The sequence below is a fragment of the Oncorhynchus clarkii genome, chromosome 8 (genome assembly GCF_045791955.1).
Source record: "Oncorhynchus clarkii lewisi isolate Uvic-CL-2024 chromosome 8, UVic_Ocla_1.0, whole genome shotgun sequence".
NCBI lineage: Eukaryota > Metazoa > Chordata > Actinopteri > Salmoniformes > Salmonidae > Oncorhynchus > Oncorhynchus clarkii.
Window position 1 is genome coordinate 18,089,898 of NC_092154.1, and position 26,850 is coordinate 18,116,747.

Consider the following 26,850-nt stretch of genomic DNA (forward strand, 5'->3'; position numbering starts at 1 on the left):
AATGTCCAAATGATGTCGCTTACATGACGCGTTGGGAAGCGACAGTCATACGTTAGTTGACGCTTTTGAAGTCAAATATAACCTATGACACCTAGTTTTTTTTCTCCAAACAGCACAATATTTACGGAGTGAAACGCCTCGGGTCTCGAACTAGCTTAGTTAGACCAGACAGCTTGCTAGATAAATTGCAAACTTTTTGAAGTCAGAAGCTGTGGTTTCCTTAGATAAGGTGTTTTATCTGAAATAATCTAGCTAATTTGGCTTTGTATGATTTTGGCCTAAATCATTTGATATGATAATTTTACTTTGAATGTCTGAGAGTCCCGGAAGAGTCGCTGGCATCTGTTTTGCAGACCGCGGGAAAATGTCGTTATTTCCTGCTCCCTGAAAAAGGTTGTCGTTGGGTTGGCGCGACAGTGATTGTAAACAGATGATAATAATACAATTCTAAACAACATTCATCGAATCTATTTTCATATGGTGAGTGGATTTATTTATTTTTCAATTCACATTGCAATCTATTTTCAGACTCAATGTTCATCCATGTCTTGAGTTTGTAGCTAGCTAGTTAGGTTTGTAGGTCTCAGACGAACGTTAGCTAGCTAAATAAACTAACTGGCTTGCTAGCTTGTTTCTGTTACCTAGCTAAAATGTGCTGATGCTTGGGGCTGTGCTTTCCATTATATCCGTTGGTGCATGTACAAGGAGCCGACGTAGCTAATTTAGATTCCGCAATGAACTAGCTAGCTACACACACACACATACAAACATACTAGATAATTATGCATTGTTTCTTCCAGGTACATCTCTGAGCCATTGATTGAGCATCGGGAGAATGGAGGGGGATTTGATGGACGAAGTGTATGGTGATCTCAGTCAAGACAACTGCAGTGAGTACAATGCTATACATGTATACAGTGCCAGTCAAAAGTTACATTTGTACTATTTTCTATAATAGTGAAGACATCAACTATGAAATAACACATGTAATCAAAAAAGTGTTAAACAAATCAAAATATATTTTAGGTTCTACAAAGTAGCCACCCTTTGCCTTGACAGCTTTGCACACTCTTGGCATTCTCAACCATCTTTACCTGCAATGCTTTTCCAACAAATATGAATTTGTTCTTAACTGACTTGCCCAGTTAAATAAAGGTTAAAAAAATAAATAAATAAATAAAACAGCTGTGTATCTTTGCAAAACTTCTACCTCACAGATACGGTGGCAGCAATCGATGATGATTCTATGGATATTTATTCTGGTTTGGCAAGTCCGAGGATTTATCCAAATGCAGGTAAATATCACTCAAACATACACATTGGTTCTTCACAAGATGGTCTGAGTCAGATATATATTTTTAGAAGTAGAAAAGATATCCATGTTCTAACTGATAATATGGCCTGCTTCATGCTTGTGTAATCTTATTACAGAAAGAAACTGCACACTCCTCTCACCACAGAATCTGAGCTCTATGGATTTATATGAAGAAATCATAACGGAGGAACAACAGGATAAAGACTCTTCCTACAATGAGGTTTGTACTATAATCCTTATCCAATTCATGTGTGCATTTTCTTTTTCTCTTTGCTTTGTCTAAAATGGAATGCTGTTCATCACTGATAGACAGGTCCTGTTAGAACGGAATAACTAACCATGTCTCATTACAGTTGAGGACAAGATACAATGCTGCACAAAGCCAAATTGAAGAGTTACTTAGGCGGTTGCAGCAGATTGAAACAAAGGTTTGTAACAGAAAGTATCAAGTATCAATCATGTATTAGTAGTACCCCTTAAAATACAAGGAGCGGAAAAGTACTTTAAATATTTTTTACAGAAATAGATTGGATAAATCAATTAACATTTACTTGAATTTGAACATTAGATTAAAAAAAAGAAGAATGTATTTCCCTCTGAAAATCCTTTGTTATTCTCTGTGGGTGATAGTGCTGAGCGATTAACCAAAATGTTAGTTGTTTATAAACCTTAAAAAATTACTAAGTGATCAGACCGTGGTTCAATTATTTGAATTATTTCCATTTAGTTGTTTTTTTGTTTGTTTGTGAGCTCAATGCTCACATTGTTTTTCCACAGATAAATCAGATCAAGACTGAACTGTGTGATGTTGTAGTTTCCAATAGGCCATTATTCTACGTAGTTTAGCGTAGAAAACGTCAGTATTAAGTACAATGACCATAATCAATTGAGTGCCTTGTCCAGTCTGTGTTTCTTTTCCACCTGCTACATTAGGTTAGTGTGGGGCAGACACTGAGCGAGAGAGAGAAGAGACAGAAGAATGCAGGATAGAGAGCATTCGCTTCGCAAGCTATCTCTACCTGAAATTGCGTTATCTAAGTCAGTGTTGTCAAACTAATTTTGCCCCGGGGGCCGCATTCGGTCTTCCGCATTCGGTCTTTCCGAATTCTTCCGAATCCGGAGGGCCACACTGAAAATGTTATTTCCTTGCCTCAAATTTGGCAAAAAATAGTCCTCGATCCATCTTTATTTTAATTTTCGAAGCTCCCTGACTGTAGTGAACTGGACAGTCAAGAAACTGTATGAATAGAAGTCTATCATGTTTATACCGTTTCGATTCAGGTTTAGTCATTTTAAAGTATATTGAGGTTTTCTTTTACTCAAACCACCCTCAGGCAGGATTGGACCCCAACCCCTCCTAAAAGTATTCAACCCCTCCTAAAAGTATGCCTTATTTACTTTGAGGAACTACTAAAATAGTGATTTTGTCAGACAGCATAGACAGCAGCACTATAGAGATTATGACTTGGAATGAAATAGTAATAATAAGTCATCAACTAAAACAAATGTAATATACACAACTGAAATATTTGATCAAAGTAATGTGAATAAATGATGGTTAATAAGCAGTAATGGGCAGTCACTACCATCATTGGACTTTTATTCATCGTTTTATTCTGTGTTACAGCATTCAACCCACAATGCACGGAAAAAATTATAGAAATTGAAAACCGTGATTTTATTTTTTAATAATCGAACCAAAACCTAACCGACCTCAAAAAGCACTAATTGTTCAGCACTAGTGGGTGACGGAAAGGCTACATTGACAAATGATTGCATTGGTTCTCTCTGTTTCTTATTTACATTTTGGTCATTTTAGCAGATGCTCTTATCCAGAGCGACTTGCAGTTAGTATAACCACTTACTGTATGTGGTTGAGATGTTGTTGTCATTTTGAAGAATACAACGCTGAACACTGAGAACAGCCGTCTGAAGAAGAACATCTGTGCGCTCATCAAAACAGCTAAAATGGAGGTTGTGCGGAAGGACAAGGAGATAAATAGGTTGAGCCAAAGGTAAGTGTCTTGACCATTCATATTTCATATACACCTGTGAAGCGGTAACTCGTAGTTGGCAGGGTACATCAAATAAACAGTTATTTAGGGGCCTACACATGTTTTCTATGTATCCATTAGATATGGTCAATTGAATAATTGCTGTGGTCTCTGTGAATCTAGGCATGTGTGTAATTTATGTTAACTTTTAGTTTCAGGCCAGAGAGAGGTCCTGCTGCTCACCATCAATCTCAGATGAACTGCTTGAAAAATCAAGGTCCAATGAGACTGAATCCTATGGGGCCTTATCAACCAGAAGTTCCAACCAGACTGAATCCTACAGGGCCTTATCAACCAGAAGTTCCAACCAGACTGAATCATACGGTGCCTTATCAACCAGAAGTTCCAACCAGACTGAATCCTACGGGGCCTTATCAACCAGAAGTTCCAACCAGACTGAATCCTACAGGGCCTTATCCACCAGAAGTTCCAACCAGACTGAATCATACGGGTCCACCTCCACCAACTCAACTACCAGGATCTAAGGGTTGTGTTGTAAAGGATCTTCATCAGCTGCACTGTCAAGACAGAGATGTGGTCCTCCCCCAACCCCCATCTGACGCAAGAAATTTCAGACCACCTCTTCCTGTCACCTCTAGAGGCGATTCAGAAGCTTCAGTGAAAGGCACATATTCTTCTGTTAGCAGTTCCAGTAAGGACTCCGTAAAAAGACACCATACACGTGAACTAGGCCTGTCAGACAAGCCGAAACAAACCAAGCACAGAGAAGGCAGAGGTGAAAGTCCCAGGCTGTCTGAGTCAAAGGAGCAGCGACATAAAAACAGTCCAGATGTAAATAAGGAATCTCATTCAGATGAGAGGAACCGGTCACACAGAGCACAAAAAGATATTGGAAAATATGATTCTAAGTCAAACAAAAGCAGATACCCTCATCCCTCAGATGTTGAGGTACACAGGAGATCAGATAAGTCTAAAAGCCCACACTCAGACATTTTGCATTGCACTGCTTCCTCTTACCGTACGTCTAAAGGATTGTCTAAAGTCAGTGCAGACATTCTATCAACAGGGTCTAGTCGACATGATAAGGTGCTTAGCTTTGATAAGGATGACGATAAGCGTAGTATAAGTATTAAAGACATTTCCTCTAAAAACAGAATGCATGCCTATTCAAATCAAGCCAGTCTCACTAAACGATCCAGTGAATATTTTAATCGCAAGGGAGGGACAAGTCCTCCAAGGGACCATCGAAGGAAAAAAGAGAGAAAAAGAGAGGATGAGATCAGAAAAGAGAAAAACAAGTCAGGAGAAAGAAAAAGCAGTTGTACAGAGAGAGGAAAGGAGCGCGAGGAAAAAAGAACAAAGGAACATAACCGATGCAGTGCGGACGTCAGTAAGGACAAGAACATGGTCAATGGTAAAGTCAGGGAGCAAAAGACACATGAGGAATCGGAAGTGCTTCCACCTGAGGCCAAAGTGGCTGAGAAAAGCTCTAAAGAGGAAAACGGTCCCAACAGAAAGTTAAGTTTCATGGAAACTCTGAACCTCACCCTGTCACCAGTTAAAACACCAAGACAGTCTGCTGAAGTCAAGGAACAGGAGGAGGGCACACCACCTGATGAGGTGCCTGAAGATCAGTCAGCAGAAGACAGTGGACAACCTCATCTTGGAGAATTGCTTGTAGTAGACAAAATCCACAGTAGTGTAGTAGACACCCATGAGGTCTTTGAGAACCCAGTTATACAGCCCTCTTCAGAAATCTCAAAGCCTCCACAACCTGAAAGTATGGAGAGTAGACATACAGAGAGAGAATCTTGTCAGGATGCTGAAAAGCCTCTGTCTGAAGCCACAGTAGCCAAAGAGCGACATAAGTGCCAGTTAGAAGTAGAAGACAGTACTGTCCAAGATGGCTCCGAAGGAAGACCTGAGCTGCCCGAGGCCATGGAGGGTCAGAGGACTAAACCCACCACACCAGAACCTCTCAGGGAGGATTGTGTTTCAGCTCCAGACTGTGACATTGTTTTGAAAACTCCACTGGAGAGCAGACTTGAAAAATGTGACTCAGAAAGAAAAACTGGCACGTCTAAGGATTTGACTGCTGCTGCTGTCTCTGCGACTACTACTACTGTCACTGAGAATTGTGGAAACAATTCAAATACCGACACTGGCCTATCTGCTAATGGACTTACCCATGAACATTCAACTGGAGACTCACTGGTTATTATTACTGACAAGTCCAACAGTGAAACTCCCAGTGCTTTGGTCTGTAAAAGCCAAGCTGTTGAAACTGTGACACAAGATCCACCTGCTGCTGTCTGTGTGGGACATCCTGCTGTTGAAGGTAGTCCAGGAAAACAATCAGAATCTCTGAAATGCACACCTTTTGTCCAACCTAAGGGCCTTCAACAACTGCCTGCTTCCATTATTACTAATTCTAGTCTGGAGAAAAATGTGACAGAGGGGCAAGATGTTTCCAAGGATGCTGTGTCCAGTACGATTAGCATGGAGGTAGATATCGGCATCACGTCTGAGGTCATTACTGATGTTACAGAGATCCCTGTGGAGTGTGAGAAGGAGAAAACTCTTGTGGAACAAAGTTCACCATTGAGCAGTATTGGGGTGTCTAAGGTGAGTAGCACCACAGGAGAAGTTGCACCATCTGAGCAGTACAACTGTGGTTTGGCAGAGACACCAAAGAAGTACCTAAATTCTGAGCCAAGCTACACAGAGAATGAAGAGGAGAATGTTGAGCCCTCCAGCTCCATTCCGATGGCCCATGATGAGGACTCGATGATGCTCACACTGAGTAATCTAAAAGTCATTCCACATGCCATAAGCCCACTCACAAGCCCAGTCCGCCTGAAGACGAAAAGCCAGCAGCTGCCATGTCACAGCAAACCTGCTTACTTCAAGAGTCTTTGCAAAGGTAAGCATCACTTGGTTTGGTTTAGTTGAACAATTTCTGTTCTATGCTAAATGTTAAGAAGATGCAAAGGTATGTCGTTGTTAGCAATGTTCCCTCAAAGCTGTGCACAGCTCCCCCGGGAACTGCAGAGCAGAAGAAATATCAGCCCGCACAGAGAAGCACGAGATTGAACTTCCCTCAACTTTTATAGAGTTTTCCCCGTTAGGTAACACTATCAATGTTTCTCTTTACTGTGGGAATTGTGACCGAATCAACGCAGTATTAGCCACTTTCAATGCAACATACCGAAACAAAAGTTTTGCATACTAAGTCTTGCATAGTTAACTATGCAATATATTTTGTTTTAGGCAGAGCACATCAGAGTAGGATTCTATTGCACGACTCAGGCCCATACTCTAGTCTACACAGACTGCTGCGCCATAACCAATCGGAGCTCCAGTAGGCCTATATGCAAATAACCATTGCTGTATATGGAGTAGTGCCATTCACTTTTAACTGGACTATTTTACAGCATGAGCAGTCACAATTATTGTGCTCTTATTTTGAGATCAAAGCGAGAGCTGCATGTGGCCACGTGTGCACATTTGTTCGTATTCTTTGCTAAATAGTGTGTTATTAGCGCATTTTTAGCTAATTTGTAGTCAGAAATGTGGGAGTGATTTCTTCCTGAAAGAGCGCACAACTTGAACATTTCTAGACATCTTCCAAGATCGAGTCAGAGCTTTTTTTTATGTCTTAAATGGCCGGTGTTGTATTTTGAGACAGGCTTGAATAAACTAAGTAGCCAATAGACAGAGGGCAGCATAATTTGTCTGATTCTCTGTAATAATGGTAAGAGAATAATAATATATTTTTTTAAATTGTAAAGTTGTTTCTTGCATCAAACAACACAACATGTTAAGTCACCTCCTTGTCTCAAGGACCACTGGATAAACTGGTTAATGTCAAGCCCTGCGTGTTTTTTTTCAAAAGTCTCATGGAATGTAGTCCTACATTGAATACAACACATTGGCTGCTACTGTAGACTGAATGATAGAACAGCTATTTCCATGTTAAAATGTTATGTGAGGCCTTTTACCACAGTAGCCTACTTGGCCACTGTTAAAACAGTAAATTAAAGCAGGTACAGCTTCAGTGTTCACAGTAAACGCTTGGCGGAAGTTGCACAGAATTTTCACAAGTTTGCACTCAGCAGACCTGAGCATTAGTTGTTAGGTAGGGTAAGCGTAATTATTAACACCAGAACCGCCATTGCCCAACGGCCACTGACGTTTGTTTTTAGTTACAAAAACGATCTGCCCCAAAAAATAGTGCTCATTTGTCTGAATTTTGAAATCACAAACAGAGAAGTATTTGGAGCCTTTTTAGTTGTTTTTCTTTCACACCTATTCCAAGAAAATGTTCTGTAGGATGTTGGTACCCAGCCAGGTGCTAATGCATCTATCTCTCCTCACTGAATGACAAATAGATGAATGGGCGATAATTGTGCACTTTACTTCACAGTTTAATTGAAATTAGGCTGAACTGAATGATGAGGGTGAAGAGGTTGATTTTTAATTTAGAAAGACAATAGTGTAATGATGAGTTTGTTATGGCTGACCCCAATTATTCGACTAGTCGATTGTTTGGTTGAAAGGTCTTTGGTCGACCGAGATTATTATATAAAAAAAAAATAGTCGAGCAGTAGCACATACATACAGTTGAAGTCGGAAGCTTACATACACCTTAGCCAAATACATTTAAACTCAGTTTTTCACAATTCCTGACATTTAATCCTAGTTAACATTCCCTGTCTAAGGTCAGTTAGGATCACCACTTTATTTTAAGAATGTGAAATGTCAGAATAATAATAGAGAGCATGATTTATTTCAGCCTTTATTTCTTTCATCACATTCCCAGTGGGTCAGAAGTTTACAACTACACTCAATTAGTATTTGGTAGCATTGCCTTTAAATTGTTCAACTTGAGTCACGTTTCGGTTAGCCTTCCACAAGCTTCCCACAATAAGTTGGTTGAATTTTGGCCCATTCCCCCTGACAGAGCTGGTGTAATGGAGTCACTTTTGTAGGCCTCCTTACTCGCACATGCTTTTTCAGTTCTGCCCACAAATTTTCTATAGGATTGAGGTCGGGGCTTTGTGATGGCCACTCCAATACCTTGACTTTGTTGTCCTTAAGCCATTTTGCACAACTTTGGAAGTATGCTTTGGGTCATTGTCGATTTGGAAGACCCATTTGCGACCAAGCTTCAACTGATGTCTTGAGATGTTTCTTCAATATATCCACCGAATTTTCCTCCCTCATGATGCCATATATTTTGTGAAGTGCACCAGTCCCTCCTGCAGCAAAGCATCCCCACAACATGATGCTGCCACTCCGTGCTTCACGGTTGGGATGGTGTTCTTCGGCTTGCAAGCCAAACAGCTCTATTTTTGTTTCATCAGATCAGAGGACATTTCTCCAAAGGTATCTTTGTCCCCATGTGCAGTTTCAAACCGTAGTCTGGCTTTTTTATGGCGGTTCTGGAGCAGTGGCTTCTCCCTTGCAGAGCGGCCTATCAGGTTATGTCGATATTGGACTTGTTTTACTGTGGTTATAGATGCTTTTTTTACCTGTTTCCTCCAGCATCTTCACAAGGTCCTTTGCTGCTGTTCTGGGATTGATTTGCACTTTTCGCACCAAAGTACGCTCATCTCTAGGAGACAGAATGCGTCTCCTACCTGGGCGGTATGACGGCTGCGTGGTCCCATGGTGTTTATACTTGCGTACTATTGTTTGTAGAGATGAACGTGGTACCTTAAGGCGTTTGGAAATTGCTCCCAAGGATGAACCAGACTTGTGGAGGTGTAAAAAAAAAAATTCTGAGGTCTTCGCTGATTTCTTTTGATTTTACCATGATGTCAAGCAAAGAGGCATTGAGTTTGAAGGTAGGCCTTGAAATACCCACAGGTACACCTCCAATTGACTCAAATGATGTCCATTAGCCTATCAGAAGCTTCTAAATTAATGACATCATTTTCTGGAATTTTCCAAGCGGTTTAAAGGCACAGTCCACTTAATGTATGTAATCGTGTGACCTACTGGAATTGTGAGCAGAACTGAAAAAGCGTGTGTGAGCAAGGAGGCCTACAAACCTGACTCAGTTACACCAGCTCTGTCAGGGGGAATGGGCCAAAATTCACCCAACTTATTGTGAGAAGCTTGTGGAAGGCTACCTGAAACGTTTGACTCTAGTTACACTCAATTGCCTTTAAATTGTTTATGTAAACTTCTGACCCACTGGGAATGTGATGAAAGAAACAAAAGCTGAAATAAATCATTCTCTCTACTATTTTCCTGACATTTCACATTCTTAAAATAAAGTGGTGATCCTAACTGGCCTAAGACGGGGAATGTTTACTAGGATTAAATGCTAGGAATTTGTGAAAAACTCAGTTTAAATGTTTTTGGCTAAGGTGTATGTAAACTTCCGACTTCAACTGTACATGACACACAGTACCAGTAAAAAAATTGGACACACCTACTTATTCAACGTCTTTTTCTTTATTTTTACCTTCTTAATGCGATTTGAGCCAATCCGGTGTGTTGTGACATGGTCCTGGTGGTATACAGAAGGTAGCCCTATTTGTGTGAAGACCAAGTCCATATTATGGCAAGAACAGCTCAAATAAGCCAATAGAAATGACAGTCCATCAAATCAAGTTTATTTGTCACTTGTGCCGAATACAACGGTTGTAGACTTTACAGTGAAATGCTTACTTACAGGCTCTAACCAATAGTGCAGAAAAGGAATTAGGTGAACAATAGGTAAGTAAAGAAATAATACAACAGTAAAAAGATATATATATATATATATATAATCATTACTTTAAGACATTAAGTAATTTTCTTATAAATAATTTTGGGTTGATTTTTAAGTTAATTAAAACACACAAACTACAGTTATGCGTTTTATGGGTTCACCATGTTGCCTTTACCAAGATTACAAACAATTAGAGACCTTTATACTCTCTCCCAAGATGTTTGGAGTGGACAGGTAGTTGTTGATGTATGGAGAGAAGCACAAGATCAGGGTTGAGTGATATCAGAGAGACACGAAGATGACTATTGGGCTCATGCACTTTTAGGTGGGGGTATTGTCATATTGTCGTCATTCATCCAGGTAATTCTGTTTGTTGGTCCACCACCTGAACCTTATTTAATACACAGTAGATTGACATTTCAAATGTCTTCAGATAGGCTTTAGGAAGACAAGTCAAACTAATTAACAAGAATAGCAGTACAGCAAATGTGAATCGGCTTTCAGATAATTCATTGAATTGTGTGTTGTGTTCTATGTTGCGAGGCTTCTTATCAACAGAGGGCTGGTGTGGGTGCAGGATTGTGTTCTAACCAAGCAATAACACACCTGATTTAACATCATGATTGAAGTCTATGATTAGTTAAATCAGATGTGTACTGGTTGGCAAGAGCAAAAGCCTAAGTCCACATTTGATCTCTGTGGATACGATTGAACTTCACATGAGAGATTAATCTTTCATTTTATATCCACTTATAACAATTAGGGCAGTACATGTCTAAACTTTAATAGGTATACACATGCTAATCAACTGCTTTAACGCCATGAAACTGACTGTACTGTGTAGACGTGGTATGCTTTTAATTAGCTAATCTATGTATTGTATTTGACCAGATTTTCCCAGTGCTACTGGAGATTCTAATTCAAAGAAGTTGGAAGTGAATCAGGAGAACAACAATCCTGGCTGCTCTGTCACACATGCTGCACAACGAGATGTGGATGAGACATCTGTCCATCCTTCCAGCCTTGAGGAACTGGAAGAGGGTGAAATTGTTAGTGAAAGTGAAGAGGAAGAAACTCCAGTCATGCCAAGTTCTCCACCCATGACGGTTCGGCCCACAAGAACGAATAAAAATCAACCAACTCTCAAGTCATCCCCTAGACTTTCAAAGAAGCCGGCCAAAGAAAATTTTAAACTCGGAAGTAAAACCTTGACTTCACCATTTGGAAGCCCCACATCAAACAAAACCCGCTACAAAACTGTTCAACCTCCTTTACCCAATGCTGCCTTGTCTACCGTGGAGGAGGTTATGGCCATGCTTGCAAAGATTCGCTATGAGTGCAGAAAAAAGTACATGAAGCTTCATTCAACATTCCCTAAGAAAACCTTCTGCGGTGTTATGGACATGTCCTTTTTTCCCTCTTTTACAGACTTTGTTGATAGTGTAAGCTTTACTAAACTATGCAGCCAAGAAGATTACCTCAAAGTTAAACTGAAGAACATCATCATTTCTGTTTTGAGTAAGTTATCAAATAATGGCATTGTCAACCGCATCTTTGACCAAGAACCACTTAATATGAAGTTGAAACTGTGGGAATTTGTGGATGTGCAGTTAGACTTCTTATTCAAGGAGATTCAAACTGCACTGAGAAGTGTTTGCAAATCCTCAAACGGAAGCCAGTCGGCAGGAGCAGAAAAAAGAGACAGTCTCTCTGGAAAGGGTGTACCCAAGCTGCCTGTGAAGTCCCCCAAGCCATCTGTGGCCACTGAACTTAAAATGCAGCAGGGAGTGACCATAACCAGAACTTCTGCACCAAAAAGACTGCAAAAGGAATTCACTGAGTGTGTTGAAACCAGCATGAAAAGAACCAGGTCTCGGACTGTCCCCCCTTGCAAAACAGGTCTTGGAAGAGGCAAAAATATTAAAATGTCCTTCGAAGAGGATATGGAATCGGTGCCTCAAACCTCAGATCCTCCTGTTATCCAACCTCCTTTGCAAAACGTGGTAGAGATCTTACCATCAAACAGCTCTTCATCTGCTGAGAAAACAGCAACCTATGTTCGCCGGCTGTCTCAAAATGGCTCACTCCATGACAAGCCTGACTTTGAAATCCTCACAGAACAGCAAGCCTCCAGCCTAACGTTCAACCTGGTAACGGACTCTCAGATGGGAGAGATCTTCAAGTGTCTTTTACAAGGGTCTGATCTGCTAGAAACGAGTGTCTCAGCTGGGGACAATCATGGCTGGTCCCTTGGTACTCCTCTGAAAGAAAGGGAGCGTTTCCTAGGCGTTGGTACCCCAAGTAAAGTTGGTACTCCCTCTAAACTCATTGCCACATGGTCAGCTATTTCACCTATCAAGTTTTCCTCTCCAAATTCAAAAGTCCAAATTCCATTAAATCCATCTTTGTTGGATGAGAGTTGCATGTTAGAGGTGCCCTCCGGCCTACCAGAAATCAGAGGGACACCACAGTCCAGTGTGTTCTCGCATAGATCATATTCCATCTTGGCAGAAGATCTGTCTGGGTCTCTCACAATTCCCTCACCTCTCAAGTCTGACAATCACCTCAGCTTTTTGCACCCAGCCAGCGGCGAGCCCATGTCTGCTCCGGACAGTGTCATCAGTGCACACTTCAGTGAGGATGCTCTTATGGATGGGGAAGACGCTACAGAGCAGGACATTCACCTTGCCCTGGACACGGACAACTCCAGCGGTGCATCAAGCGGTGGTGGCAGGACCAGGGAGGCTCCTGTTAACCCCTTATTTCACTTTAAGCCTCACTTGCCCATGCAGGCAGTAGTGATGGAGAAGTCAAATGATCATTTCATTGTGAGGATACGGCATGCAAACACCAACTCCACCAACTCGGGGGTCAACTCCTCAAGCCCAGGCAGTGTCAACTCTACCTACCAAGGAAATAACTCCTCAAGCCCAGGCAGCGTCAACTCTACCTACCAAGGAAATAACTTCTCAAGCCCAGGCAGTGTCAACTCCACAAGCTTAGGAATTAATTCATCAAGCCTAGTAGTGAATTCTTTAAGCCCAGACATCAATTCCACCAAACAAGTGGTCAACTACACCAACCTAGGAATCAACTCAAGCCAGGAAGTCAACTCTTCAAGCCCAGGCAGTGTCAACTCTACCTACCCAGGAAATAATGCCACCAACCCAGAAAATAACTGTGCCTACCCATGTGTCAACTTCACAAGCCCAGAAGTAATTTCTACCAACCCAGGCATCAGCCCCACAAGTGCAGACATCAATCATGGGGGTGCTGAGAGCCCTCAAACACCACCAGGACAAGAAAAACATGGTAAAGACGAAGATCAGCCCCCAGAAAAAACTCCTTCAAAATCCCCTTTTTCAGAGGCCAGTCCTCCTTTCTACCTTTCCAGCCTTTCCACAAGCACCGAAACAGCATCTGCGCTATCTTCGCCATGCCTCACCATCATAGAAGACACACCAGAGAGAGACCACAGCAAGGGTAAGACCGGGAAAAAGCGCACAAAGCACCATGTGGAAACTAAAGCAAAGCGGGCTAAAAGGGAGGTGATCCCAGAGAGGAGCATGCATAAAAAGAAGTCCTCAAAAAGTCCCAAAGGAAAGGGGACTGGAAGCTCCAAGAGGGAGAGAAGTGAAGTCATTACTCCACCCCAATCTACCCCATCACCCAACAGCCTGTCTGCCAAGAATATCATAGTAAAAAAAGGTGAAGTGATGGTGACGTGGACAAGGTGAGTTGGTCTTTAACCTATCTGGTACAAGTGGGAGCCAGTGAAATTGCAGGGCGCATGTTAGGTCAGCGCCTAGTCACAGAAAACCATACAGCCATTTTCCAGCCAAGGAGAGTGTCACAAAAGTCAGAAATGGCATTAATTTTAATCACTTACCTTTGATGATCTTCATCTGGTGGCACTCCCAGGTCTCCATGTTAGACAACAAATGTTAGTTTTGTTCGATAAAGTTCATCTTTATGTCCAAATACCTCCGTTTTGTTGGTGCGTTTAGTTCAGAAATCCAAAGGCACAATGGGCGCTCTTAACACCAAGACGAAAAGTTTAAAAAAAGTACAATAAAAGATAGTAGAAACATGTCAAACGATGTTTAAAATCAATCAAGTTGTTTTTGTCATAAATAATCAATAATATTTCAACCGGACAAAATCTTTGTCAATGGAAAAGGTAAACAAGAAATGCGCGCTCCCGATCACGTGCTTGGTTCATGTCTGGGAATTTCCACTGTCCCTAATTTTTCAGAGTAAAAGCCTGAAGCAATGCCTACAGACTGGTCTCATGTTGAGGAAGCCATAGAGATAGTGAACTGGGTCCTAAGTCTTTGTATGGTGGATAGGCTTTCAATGTAAAAACAGCCTTTCAAAATAATACTACTTCCTGGTTGGATTTTCCTCGGGTTTTCGCCTACCATATCAGTTCTGTTATACTCACATACATTATTTTAACAGTTTTGGAAACTTTAGTGTTTTCTATCCAAATCTACTAATTATATGCATATCCTAGCTTCTGGGCCTGAGTAGCAGGCAGTTTAATTGTGACACGCTTTTCATCCAAAATTCCGAATGCTGCCCCCTACCCTAGTGAAGTTTTAAATACATGCCTTTTTGTTATGTACCATTTGAATGTTAGCTGTTGGAGAGTCTCTGTGTCAAGTGTCATGATTGCCACTAAAATAATTGTTTTTCTTGAAGGGATGAAGACCGAGATATTCTCCTCGCACTGAAGATGAAAGGTTCCTCTCCAGATACTTTCTCTGCCCTTTCAGAGAAATTGAACAAGACACCCGCTCAGGTATGTCTTTACTAATGTACTTTTGATAGTAATGGCATTCTATGTTTTTGATATAATATACTAGTAGTTAATGCTGAGCATTGATGTCAATTCTGGGGAACCCTTTACAGTAAGGTTCCATTTGTAAAGGGTTTACAAAGGGGTTTTATTCACACTATTAACCATTTTGAATAATTTGTAAATTCATTATAAGCTGTTAATAAACAGTATCATATTGGTCAAAATAGTGCAATAACTAACTGGTCAGTGTTTGCCAATTAGTGAGCAAATATTTACCTCCAGCTATTAACCATTTATAAATGCACTTACAAATGCTTATAAGATTAAACCTTATGCATCATCATGCAATGTTATTTTCAATAGTTGCATAGTTGAACAATAGTTATTTCCTCACTTGAGTGTGATGCATTGGTGCTCTGTCTCAGGAACAGAAGAGGTTGGTTTTCATGATTTGTCTTGACCCACCTTTGAAACCCTGATGCCCTGGTCAGATTTACATCCAGGACATTATTCAATCATAATTTCTAACATATTGCCATTTAACAGATGATATCAACACACTTACCACTTCTCTGTGATAGTCCAAGTATGTTGAACGATCTGGTGTGAAATGGTAACCGTAATACCTTTGGTTGGTGGATCATTGGAGGAGGTATCCTCTCACAATGTTGAGTGTTTTGGTCTTCACACCCACCATTCATTGACTTAACATGTTTAACAAAGTGTTGAATCTTCTCATGTATGTAGTGATGAGTACCCAAGACTGCCTGTAAGTATGTCTAAGCTCTGAGTGAACTCTCAAATAATCTATAAATGATTAAGGCCTAATTAATTAATTTAAGTTGACTGATTTCCTTATATGAACTGTAACTCAGCAAAATCTTTGCAATTGTTGCATGTTAAATTCTTGTTCAGTATAGTAAGAACAAAATGTAATTTAATGGAAGGATTGATGTAAAATATATCACTAGCCACTTTAAACAATGCTACTTAATATAATGTTTACATACCCTACATTATTCATCTCATATGTATACGTATATACTGTACTCTATATCATCTACTGCATCTTTATGTAATACATGTATCACTAGCCACTTTAAACTATGCCACTTTGTTTACATACACATCTCATACGTATATACTGTACTCGATACCATCTACTGCATCTTGCGTATGCCGCTCTGTACCATCACTCATTCATATATCTTTATGTACATATTCTTTATCCCTTTACACTTGTGTGTGTATAAGGTAGTAGTTTTGGAATTGTTAGATTACTCGTTGGTTATTACTGCATTGTCGGAACTAGAAGCACAAGCATTTCTCTACACTCGCATTAACGTCTGCTAACCATGTATATGTGACAAGTACATTTGATTTGATTAGCCAGGCTAATTCGGATTAACAGGGGATGTCTTTTTTTCTCCCCTTTTTAACACTACAAGTCAGAATAGAAATTGATAACAGTTAACTATTTAAAATACAATGGTCCCCTTCTGTGTCTTCATCTGTTCGTTTGTGTTGGAGAGGAGGAATTTTGACAATTTAGCATAGACACTCTAGCTACACAACTCTACTATCATTATCATGATTTATACTTAGCTAGTTATGTTATCCACTGCTAGCTAAAAAATAATAATAGAGACCATGCAATTCGATACTCATCTTTAAAACAAAAGCAATTTAGGTCAAAATAATTCATATTAACAAAGGAACTAGAGGGACTAACAGTACAGATAGCAATACAATCTGTACCATAGATAAAAACCAAAAGAAATGGAGGAACTTATTCAAGAAGATCAAGTGTAATATTTTATACAAATAAAGCGAACTGTATGGCATATGGGGGAAAATGCCCCAAACAATTTTTAATCTTCAACATAGTACTATGTACTGAAACTTGCTACAAATTACAGAGTCACCCATGATTCACCAAACAATATTTTGAAAGAGGAAGCAAAGTAGCTTAACCATATATTTTCATTTGTCTCCTCCATCTCCACTAACCAAAGTTAATTGTTAGGATTTTTGTCCTATTAATAATGTAAAATTAATAGCTGTACAGAAATACTCATGTGAAGGCCAAATTACAGAGGAGGAAAAACTCCAGGGCTGGATGGCATACCAGTTGAGTTATACTGTACCTTTTTTGGTGGACTCAGATGACCGTTTTAGAATGTTTTAACCATTGCTATAAAAATGGTAGATTATCAGATACTCAACAGGTTCTGATTTCATTATTACTGAATCAGGACCCAAGTGGTAAATATAAAGATCCAGTCCATTAAACAAATTGGAGGCCTCTTACACACAAATTCTAACAAAATGCATAGCACATAGAACTAAAAAGGTATTGTCAAATATTTTTCATCCTAATCAGACAGGTTTTTTACATGGACGATACACTGGCGATAATATAAGACAAGTACTGGAAACAATAGAACACTATGAAAAATATGGGAGACCAGGCCTGGAATTCATAGAATTCATAACCCACACATGGTGATGCTCCAGATGCTCAACAAGTCTAAAGAAGGACAGTTTTTTTTTTTATTGCTTCTTTAATCAGAACAACCATTTTTAGCTGTGCTAACATAATTGCAAAAGGGTTTTCTAATGATCAATTAGCCTTTTAAAATTATAAACTTGGACTAGCTAACACAACGTGCCATTGGAACACAGGAGTGATGGTTGCTGGTTGCTGATAATGGGCCTATGTAAATATTCCATAAAAAATAAATCTGCAATAGTCATTTACAACATTAACAATGTCTACACTTTATTTTTGATCAATTTGATGTTATTTTAATGGGCAAAAAAAAAGCTTTCCTTTCAAAAACAAAGACATTTCTAAGTGAGCCCAAACTTTTGAACAGTTGTGTATGGATGGATGGTAACCCTAGGTGTAAAATAGTAAATAATGTCTACTTCTCAGAAAGTATTAAACTGTCAATGGGATTAAATAAAGGTTGTCCACTATCGCCATATCTATTTATTATGGCCATTTAAATGTTAGCTATTAAAGTCAGATCCAAGGGCCTAAAAACAAAAGTGTCATTGTACCCTGATGATTCATGTTTTCGTTTAAATCCACAAGCTGGATCTCTCCACAGCCTCAGAGGATCCAGATACTTTCTCTAACCTCTCTGGATTATAACGAAATTACAAAAAATGTACTATATTACGTATTGGATCACTAAAGAATCCAACTTTTACATTACCGGGTAGTTTACCAATAAAATGGTCTGACGGTGAAGTGGACAAAAGCTGAAGAACATGCGCACATCCAGGTACTTTCCGCAGGTGCTGGAGTTGTAGGCAAACTCATGGAGAACAGAAAGGAAAATGCTGCACACTGTTGCTCCTGCTTCCAGGTGATATTTATTTACGTTTCAGCAGGCTTCCATATCCCAGGTGGGGGTGGAAGGTCATATATGTAACTTCCTGAAACAGGAGATAAAAAAATGTATTACATTGTATGAAAATATGTGGGCGTACTCAGTATTCAATGATCTCACTCCCATACATTTTAATTTAAAGTTAGCAAAAATAGATATGATTTTGCTAGCGTGGAAAAATACCTGTCTATTTGTGGAAAAATCACCCCGATTAACTCTTTAGTCATATCCCAGTTTACCTATTTGCTTATGGCCTTGCCTACACCTAGCAACTTTTTTTTGTGTTTGTTTTTTTCACTATCTGAGCAAAAAATATTCAATTTTATTTGGAAAGGCAAGCCAGACAATTTAAACAGACCTAGTTATATAATGAATATGGATTCGGAGGGCAGAAATGATTAAATATTAAAGTATTAGACCTCTCACTAAAGGCTTCAAATGTTATACTTAAATTCAAACTGGTTCTCTAGCAGATTAGTAAGAATGTCTCACCCCATGTTCAAGAATGGCCTTTTTCCCTTTATTCAGATTACAAACTCTCACTTTGATTATTTGAAAATGAAATCTTCAAAATATTGCTATTTTCATGTCTGTTTAATTACTGCAAAAATAGAAGAGGCAAGTGGAAGGGGGAGAACGTAAGGAACTTGTCTGTCGGCCCTACATTAAAGACCACAATTGGTTAAAGAAAATTGTGATGAATTAAAAAGTATACCAGTTACATGAAAGGACCAAGAAACTGACAGCTGTGCCATATAGATTGCAAAGTAGTTGGGAAGAGATTTTCGATGTACCGATTCGATGAACTAATACACAAAACGACACTGGATTCAGAACTTTGTTTTTCTATTTAAATTATTATACAACATTCTTGCAACCAATATAATGTTATATGGGAGATACAACCATCCCAACTCTGCAGATTTTGCTGCAAAGAGACACTCATTAAATCATTTTGTTTTGGTACTGTTCAAAACTTCAAATCAAATTTTATTGGTCACATACACATGGTTAGCAGATGTTAATGTGAGTTTAGCGAAATGCTTGTGCTTCTAGAGCAGTAATATTTAACAAGTAATCTAACAATTTCCCAACAACTACCTAATACACACATCTAAAGGGGTGAATGAGAATATGTACATATAAATATATGGATGAGTGATGGTCGAGCGGCATAGGCAAGGTGTAAAAGATAGTAGAAAATACAGTTGAAATCGGAAGTTTACATACACTTAGGTTGGAGTCATTGAAACTCGTTTTTCAACCACTCACAAATGTATTGTTAACAAACTATAGTTTTGGCAAGTCGGTTAGGACATCTACTTTGTGCATGACACAAGTAATTTTTCCAACAATTGTTTACAGACAGATTATTTAACTTAGAATTCATTGTATCAAAATTACAGTGGGTCAGAAGTTTACATACGCTAAGTTGACTGTGCTTTTAAACAGCGTGTAAAATTCCAAAAATGATGGCATGGCTTTAGAAGCTTCTCATAGGCTAATTGACATCATTTGAGTCAATTGGAGGTTTACCTGTGGATGTATTTCAAGGCCTACCTTCAAACTCAGTGCCTCTTTGCTTGACATCATGGAAAAATCTAAATAAATCAGCCAAGACCTCAGAAAAAGAATCGTAGACCTCCACAAGTCTGGTTCATCCTTGGGAGCAATGTCCAAACGCCTGAAGGTACCACGTTCATCTCTTCAAACAATAGTACACAAGTATAAACACCATTGGACCACGCAGCCATCATACCGCCCAGGAAGGAGACACGTTCTGTCTCCTAGAGATGAACGTACTTTGGTGCGAAAAGTGAAAATCAATCACAGAACAACAGCAAGGACCTTGTGAAGATGCTGGAGGAAACCGGGGAAAAAAGTATCTATAGCCACAGTAAAATGGGTCCTATATCGACATAACCTGGAAGGCCGCTCACAAGGAAGAAGCCACTGCTCCAAAACCGCCATAAAAAAGCCAGACTACGGTTTGCAACTGCACATGGGGACAAAGATCGTACTTTTTGGAGAAATGTCCTCTGGTCTGATGAAACAAAAATAGAGCTGTTTGGCCATAATGACCATTGTTATGTTTGGAGGAAAAAGGGGGAGGCTTGCAAGCTGAAGAACACAATCCCAACCGTGAAGCACGGAGGTGGCAGTATCATGTTGTTGGGGTGCTTTGCTGCAGGAGGGACTGGTGCACTTCACAAAATAGATGGCTTCATTAGGGAGGAAAATTCTGTGGATATATTGAAGCAACATCTCAAGACATCGGTCAGGAAGTTAAAGCTTGGTCACAAATGGGTCTTCCAAATGGACAATGACCCCAAGCACACTTCCAAAGTTGTGGCAAAATGGCTTAAGGACAACAAAGTCAAGGTTTTGGAGTGGCCATCACAAAGCCCTGACCTCAATCCTATAGAACATTTGTGGGCAGAACTGAAAAAGGTGTGTGCGAGCAAGGTGGCCCTACACACCTTACACCAGCTCCATCAGAAGGAATGGGCCAACATTCACCCAACTTATTGTGGGAAGCTTGTGGAAGGCTACCCGAAACGTTTAACCCAAGTTAAACAATTTAAAGGCAATGCTACCAAATACTAATTGAGTGTATGTAAACTTCCGACCCACTGAGAATGTGATGAAAGAATTAATAGCTTAAATAAATAATTCTCTACTATTATTCTGACATTTCACATTCTTAAAATAAAGTGGTGATCCTAAGTCACAGAATTTTACTTGAATTAAATGTCAGAAATTGTTGAAAAAGTAGTTTAAATGTATTTGGCTAAGGTGTATGTAAACGTCTGACTTCAACTGCACATATGAAATGAGTAATGGAAGATATGTAAACATTTAAGTGACATTGTTGAAAGTGACTGATCTATTTATTATAGTGGCCAGTGATTGGGTCTCAATGTAGACAGCAGCCTCTCTGACTTAGTGATTGCTGTTTAGTAGTCTGATGGCCTTGAGAGAGAGAAGCTGTTTTTCAGTCTCTAAGGTCCCAGCTTTGATGCACCTGTACTGACCTCGCCGTCTGATCTTGATGATCTTGTTGGCCTTCCTGTGACATCGGGTGCTGTAGGTGTCATGGAGGGCAGGTAGTTTGCCCCGGGTGATGCGTTGTGCATCTCCTTCTGGAGAGCTTTGCGGTTGAGGGCGGTGCAGTTGCGGTACCAGGCTGTAGTACAGCCCGACAGTATACTCTCAATTGTGCATATGTAAAAGTTTGTCAGGGTTTTGGGTGACAAGCCAAATTTCTTCAGCCTCCTGAGGTTGAAGAGGCGCTGTTGCGCCTTCTTCACCACACTGTGTGTGTGTGAGTGGACCATTTCATTTTGTCTGTGATGTGTACGCCAAGGAATTCTCCACCATCTCCACTACTTACCCTTCGATCTGGATAGGGGGGGGCTCCCTCTTCTGTTTCCTGAAGTCCTCAATCATTTCCTTTTGTTTTGTTGACGTTGAGTGAGGTTGTTTTCCTGACACCACACTCCGAATGACCTCCCATCCTTCCTGTAGGCTGTGTCGTTGTTGGTAATCATGCCCACTACTGTTGGGTCGTCTGCAAACTTAAAGATTGAGTTTGAGGCGTGCAGTCCTTGTTAGCTGGCCGTGATGGTGGCGCTGTATTATCCTCAAAGCGGGCAAGGAAGGTGTTTAGTTTGTCTGGAAGCGTGACAGCGTTGTCCGTGACGTGGCTGTTTTTCTTTTTGTAATCTGTGATTTCCTGTAGACCCTGCCACATTCATCTCGTGTCTGAGCCGTTGAATTCCGACTCTACTTTGTCTCTGTACTGGCATTTCTCTTGTTTGAATGCCTTGCGGAGGGAATAACTACACTGTTAATTTTCAGCCATATTCTCAAACCTCTTTTCAAGGTTAAATGCGGTGGTTTGTGCTTTCAGTTTTGCACGAATTCCGCCATCAATCCACGGTGTCTGGTTAGGATAGGTTTTAATAGTCAGTGGGTACAACATCTCAAATGCACTTCTTTATAAACTCACTCACTGAGTCAGCGGATAGATCGATGTTATCTGAGGCTGACCGGAACATATCCCAGTCCGCGTGATCAAAACAATCTTGAAACGTGGATTCCGATTGGTCAGACCAGCGTTGAATGGTTCTAGTCATTGGTACATCCTGTTTGAGTTTCTGCCTATAGGAGCAAGATAGTGTTGTGTTTGGATTTGCCGAAGGGAGGGCTTTGTATGCATTGCGGAAGTTAGAGTAGCAGTGATTGAATGTTTTACACCTGCGCGTAGTGCAATCAATATGCTTATAGAGTTTAGGTATCCTTGTTCTCAAATTTGCTTTGTTAAAATCCACAGCTACAATAAATGCAGCTTCAGGATATATGGTTTCCAGTTTACATAGTCCAGGGAAGTTCCAGGAAGGGCTGTCTTGGTGTCTATTTGAGAGGGAATGTACACAGCTGTGACGATAACTGATGAGAATTCGCTTTGGGAAGTAATATGGCCGGCATTTGATTGTAAGGAATTCTAGGTCGGGTGAGTAGAAGTTCCTATATGTTTTTATGATTACACCATGAGCCATTAATCATGAAGCATACACTCCTGCATACACTCTTTGTTGGCGCGATGCACGGAGAAGCCCGGTGGCTGAACCGATTCTGACAACATATCCTGAGAGCCATGTACCTGTGAAACAGAGAATGTTACAATCTCTGTCTCTCTGGAAGGCAACCCTTGCTCGAATTTCATCTACCTTGTTGTCAAGAGACTGGAGATTGGCGAATAATATACTTGTGCACGTCGCCCACCGCTCCCGTCTACGGAGCCTGACCAGGAGGCTTCCCCTTCTTGTTTTGGGTCGGCTTCTGAGATTAGATCCATTATCCTGGGTGGTGGTCCAAACACAGGATCCGCTTTGAGAAAGTCGTATTCCTTGTCGTAATGTTGGTAAGTTGACGTCGCTCTTATATTCAATAGTTCTTCCCGGCTGTATGTAATAAGATTTAAGATTTCCTGGGGTAACAATGTAAGAAATAATACATAACAAAATACTACATAGTTTCCTAAGGACTCCGAAGCACCATCTTGTTTTTGGTTGCAGGTTCAGGAACCGCTGAAGAATTGCAACTTTTACCTGGAGCTAACTCTGCAAATAGCACTGCTGGGTGATTTTTAAAAAGTCAGTCAATTAATTGAATAATACGTTTAGCAATAATGTTTCTTTAATTTACAGTATGTAGAATCTATGAGAATAGAAAGGTTCAGAACTTTTGTAAAACAGCAAAGTTTTTTTTTTTAATATATGGAAACTAGAAATCAGCTGGATTGTGTTCATAGATCGATGGCAGGGGTTGAGTGGAGCTGAAGGATGGGATTAAAAACAAACAAAAGATAACTATTGTAAAATATACTGTGTCTGTGAAATGTATGTCAAAGCTGGAAGTAGAAGCCTAAGTGTTGTCCATTTTGTTTACTCCAGTTAAGGGTGGGGTGGTAGCGTTAGGGGAAAATAATAAAATAACATCTATTTTAAAAATATATAATAATCATGTTGGATTGGAAATAATGCACACTATTACATTGATGGAAGCCACAATCTATCTGTAATTTTGAAGCTGATCTACCCCCTGAATTGTGTATATATATTTTTTTATTGTTATAATAGCTAGCTAGTGTTTAACATTACTTGCTAACACTAATATCTAACTTCCACAGATTAAAGGTGTTATCAAAAATGTTGCTAATACACTAGCTACTAGTAAATTAGTCTTAAGTGCAATATGCAGAAATCACAACGCCATTTCCTGGTTGCTAAAATTCTAATAGTTTGCCTAATATCCGTTTGTGACAAGGCATACAATGTATAGTGTAGAGAATAATTGTACCATCTAAACTGCTGTGAAATATATTTCAAAAACCCAAACATTTTATTTTCAGCTGTTTTTTGAAGTTGGTGTACAAAACCGAAAGTAAAAGACGCGAAAATGAAACTTAAGAACAGGAATCATAAAATGACCTCAGATATACAGCTTCTTAGACTTGCTTTCAATGGGGGATTGGAACTTGTTGGGGAGAGTATCTTAGAAGAGGTACATATTAATTCAACCATTGTGGGAAAAAATCTGGCTAACCATCCTTTTTGTATTCCGGATGCTCGTACTTGGCGTGGCAGCAGAGGATGTTTGGGACGATGAGCAGAGTGAGTTTGTATGCAACACCAAGCCTGGGTCGCCCAAATCTCCCCAAAAATGCATATTGCAGCTTTACAATTGGAGTCACGTGTGCTAACAAAGGATGCAAGCTAGCTCATTTACCATCTACCTAGCTAGGGACAACTCGCTAACTAGCGTGTTAATCCAAAAACGCTAGCTAAACAAATTCCAGGGAACTTCTGCCATGTTGATGTTAGCTAGCGGCTACAGTTTGCCTGCTATAGCGAAGCTAACTATCCATCAAGCGTGACCTACTTAGCTAGCTAACTATATTATGCCAAATATTATCTTGTCCTAAATCGTCTAGCAGAAAGTTTTACCTAATGCTAACTAGCTAACATTTCCTAGCTAGCTAGGACAGACGTGCTAGCAAGATAGCTAGCTACTTTGCTAGCTGAGCAGTTTGCTAAATCATCCAGCAGAACTTCTGTATCCAAAAGTGAAACAAACTGCATAGAGAATTTATCCTCTCTCTGTCGTCATTTTCATCTTGTGAACAGTTTTTTATTTCGCACAATCTTTTCCGTCTGGGCTTTGCACACGACGCACTGTAACGTCAGTGTCAACACATTCTGGGTATGTTCCATGTTGTCTTTATTTCAAGTGTGTTTCACAGATGGGCAGATCTCACAAAATTGGGCAGTTCTCCGAAACCAGCGACCCAATAATATGGCTTGAGATGTTCAGACGAGGCCTTCATTCCTGGAATACATAAGTGTACCAATGCATCATCCATTGTTTCAAATGTGGGGCATGACACATCATGGGAGTTGACCATTGGTGTGAAAACCAACAATTTATGTTCCTGGGACAGAACAACAGTGTATCACACCAAAAAGTGAGAAAATAACTATTGTTTAACTGTCCAACCATTTGAAAATAAGGTTGCATGATGATGCATAAGGGTTCAATATTATCTGAGTTTGTAAGTGCATTTATAAATGGTTAATACCCCGAGGTAAATAGTGTCTCACTGCTTGGCAAACACTGACAGGCTATGGCACTATTTTGACCAATTTGTTATAAGCCATTTATTAATGGTTTATAATGCATTTACAAATATTAAATAACTGTTCATGTAATTCCAAACCTTTTTATATGAACCCTTTTGAATTGTAACCCAGTTCTGTATATTCATAGAGCGTTTTTTTTGTCTTTAGTATATTTTGAAAGTCTATTTGCATGTTTATTTGATAGAGGAGAGAGTGTGCTGAAATAGCAGTGGGCCGGATTCGAACACATGCTGCAGCAGTACATGTGCACCGGAGGCTGTGGCCATTATGCCACTGGAGTTTCTTTTTGATAATGACATTTTTATGTTTTTGATATAAGATACTAGTAGTTAATGCTGAGCATTGATGTCAGTTCTGTTTATTTTTAATCTTTAGATTGCAAAGCGATTTTCCCAACTGATGAAGCTTTTTAAGAAGAAGGAGAAGATGGCAAACTGACTTCTGAATGTTTTTTTTAATTCGATGAAGATTTCACTTACCAGGCTCCTTATACTCTCAGACGTTTCAAGGTCAAGACTTGAATGTCCCATTTGATGAATGAGTGGAAGCAGATCTGAATGTGAAGCCTGTAATTAATGGACTTGGAACTAATGAACACAGTCAACTAGAACTCCAAATGAAATGTGTTTTTGTGCTGTGGTCAGTAAGGATCTGAATATCCATGAGGTAAAATCCACACAGGCTTCAATATTCAATATTATCGCCCCACATCCTAAATGAATACAACTTGTATAAACTGTTTTGATACGTCTGTTGATTTAGCAGACTTCAATGCACTGGATTTTGTTCATCCCTTTTTGTGTTTAATCTACCATATTTATCCTGGGCAATATCCCATCTCAACTTCACAACTCTTAATATGCCTTAGCAAGGTTATACCATATGAGGAGTTAAACACTTCTGCAATCATATATTTAATCAAGTAATTAACCCATTTTTGTTATGAATAACAGAATGGTGAATGACCTCTAATGCTTTTATGGAGCATTGCAGCCTGTGCTGCTTGTAACTTTAGTACAAATGTTGTACGTGTGCTTTTCTACTTAAACATAATCTGGGAGTGTTTGGAAATGAAGATTGGAACTACAATTAGTGACCTTTACTCTGTCACATGGCAGAAAGTGCATTTTACTGTATTATATATTGCATTGACTTCAAGATGTTCAGTTAAATGAAAAAATAAGCCACAGATGTTCCATTTTAGGTATGATTCAAGTTTTTACGTTTATAGAAATGAAGGATTTTACCAAGTACACATTTCTTGACCGCTTAGATTTTTATTTGGTTGATTTTGGTTTTGAATGGTTGTGAATAAGTGACATGGTTAAGAAATATACATTGTGTAGCCTATATTGTACATATTTTGGTTTTGAAAATAAAGTTTAT

At 39.6% G+C, this 26,850-nt stretch overlaps 1 protein-coding gene across 3 annotated transcripts; it reads left to right on the forward strand.

Moving 5' to 3' along the window:
• Positions 1-26,850, forward strand: LOC139415051 (CASP8-associated protein 2-like). Of its 3 annotated transcripts, XM_071162811.1 has the most exons (11): positions 1-480; positions 801-890; positions 1,218-1,295; positions 1,432-1,535; positions 1,669-1,743; positions 3,215-3,330; positions 3,522-6,253; positions 10,946-12,959; positions 13,005-13,787; positions 14,759-14,858; positions 25,840-26,850. In XM_071162811.1, the coding sequence occupies exons 2-11, from the start codon at positions 836-838 to the stop codon at positions 25,900-25,902; spliced, it is 6,120 nt and encodes a 2,039-aa protein (XP_071018912.1). In that variant the 5' UTR covers positions 1-480; positions 801-835; the 3' UTR covers positions 25,903-26,850. The 3 variants fall into 3 exon arrangements, with proteins under 3 accessions (XP_071018912.1, XP_071018911.1, XP_071018913.1); XM_071162810.1 differs by having other exon boundaries at positions 10,946-13,787; XM_071162812.1 differs by lacking the exons at positions 1-480; positions 801-890; positions 1,218-1,295 and having other exon boundaries at positions 1,438-1,535; positions 3,138-3,330; positions 10,946-13,787.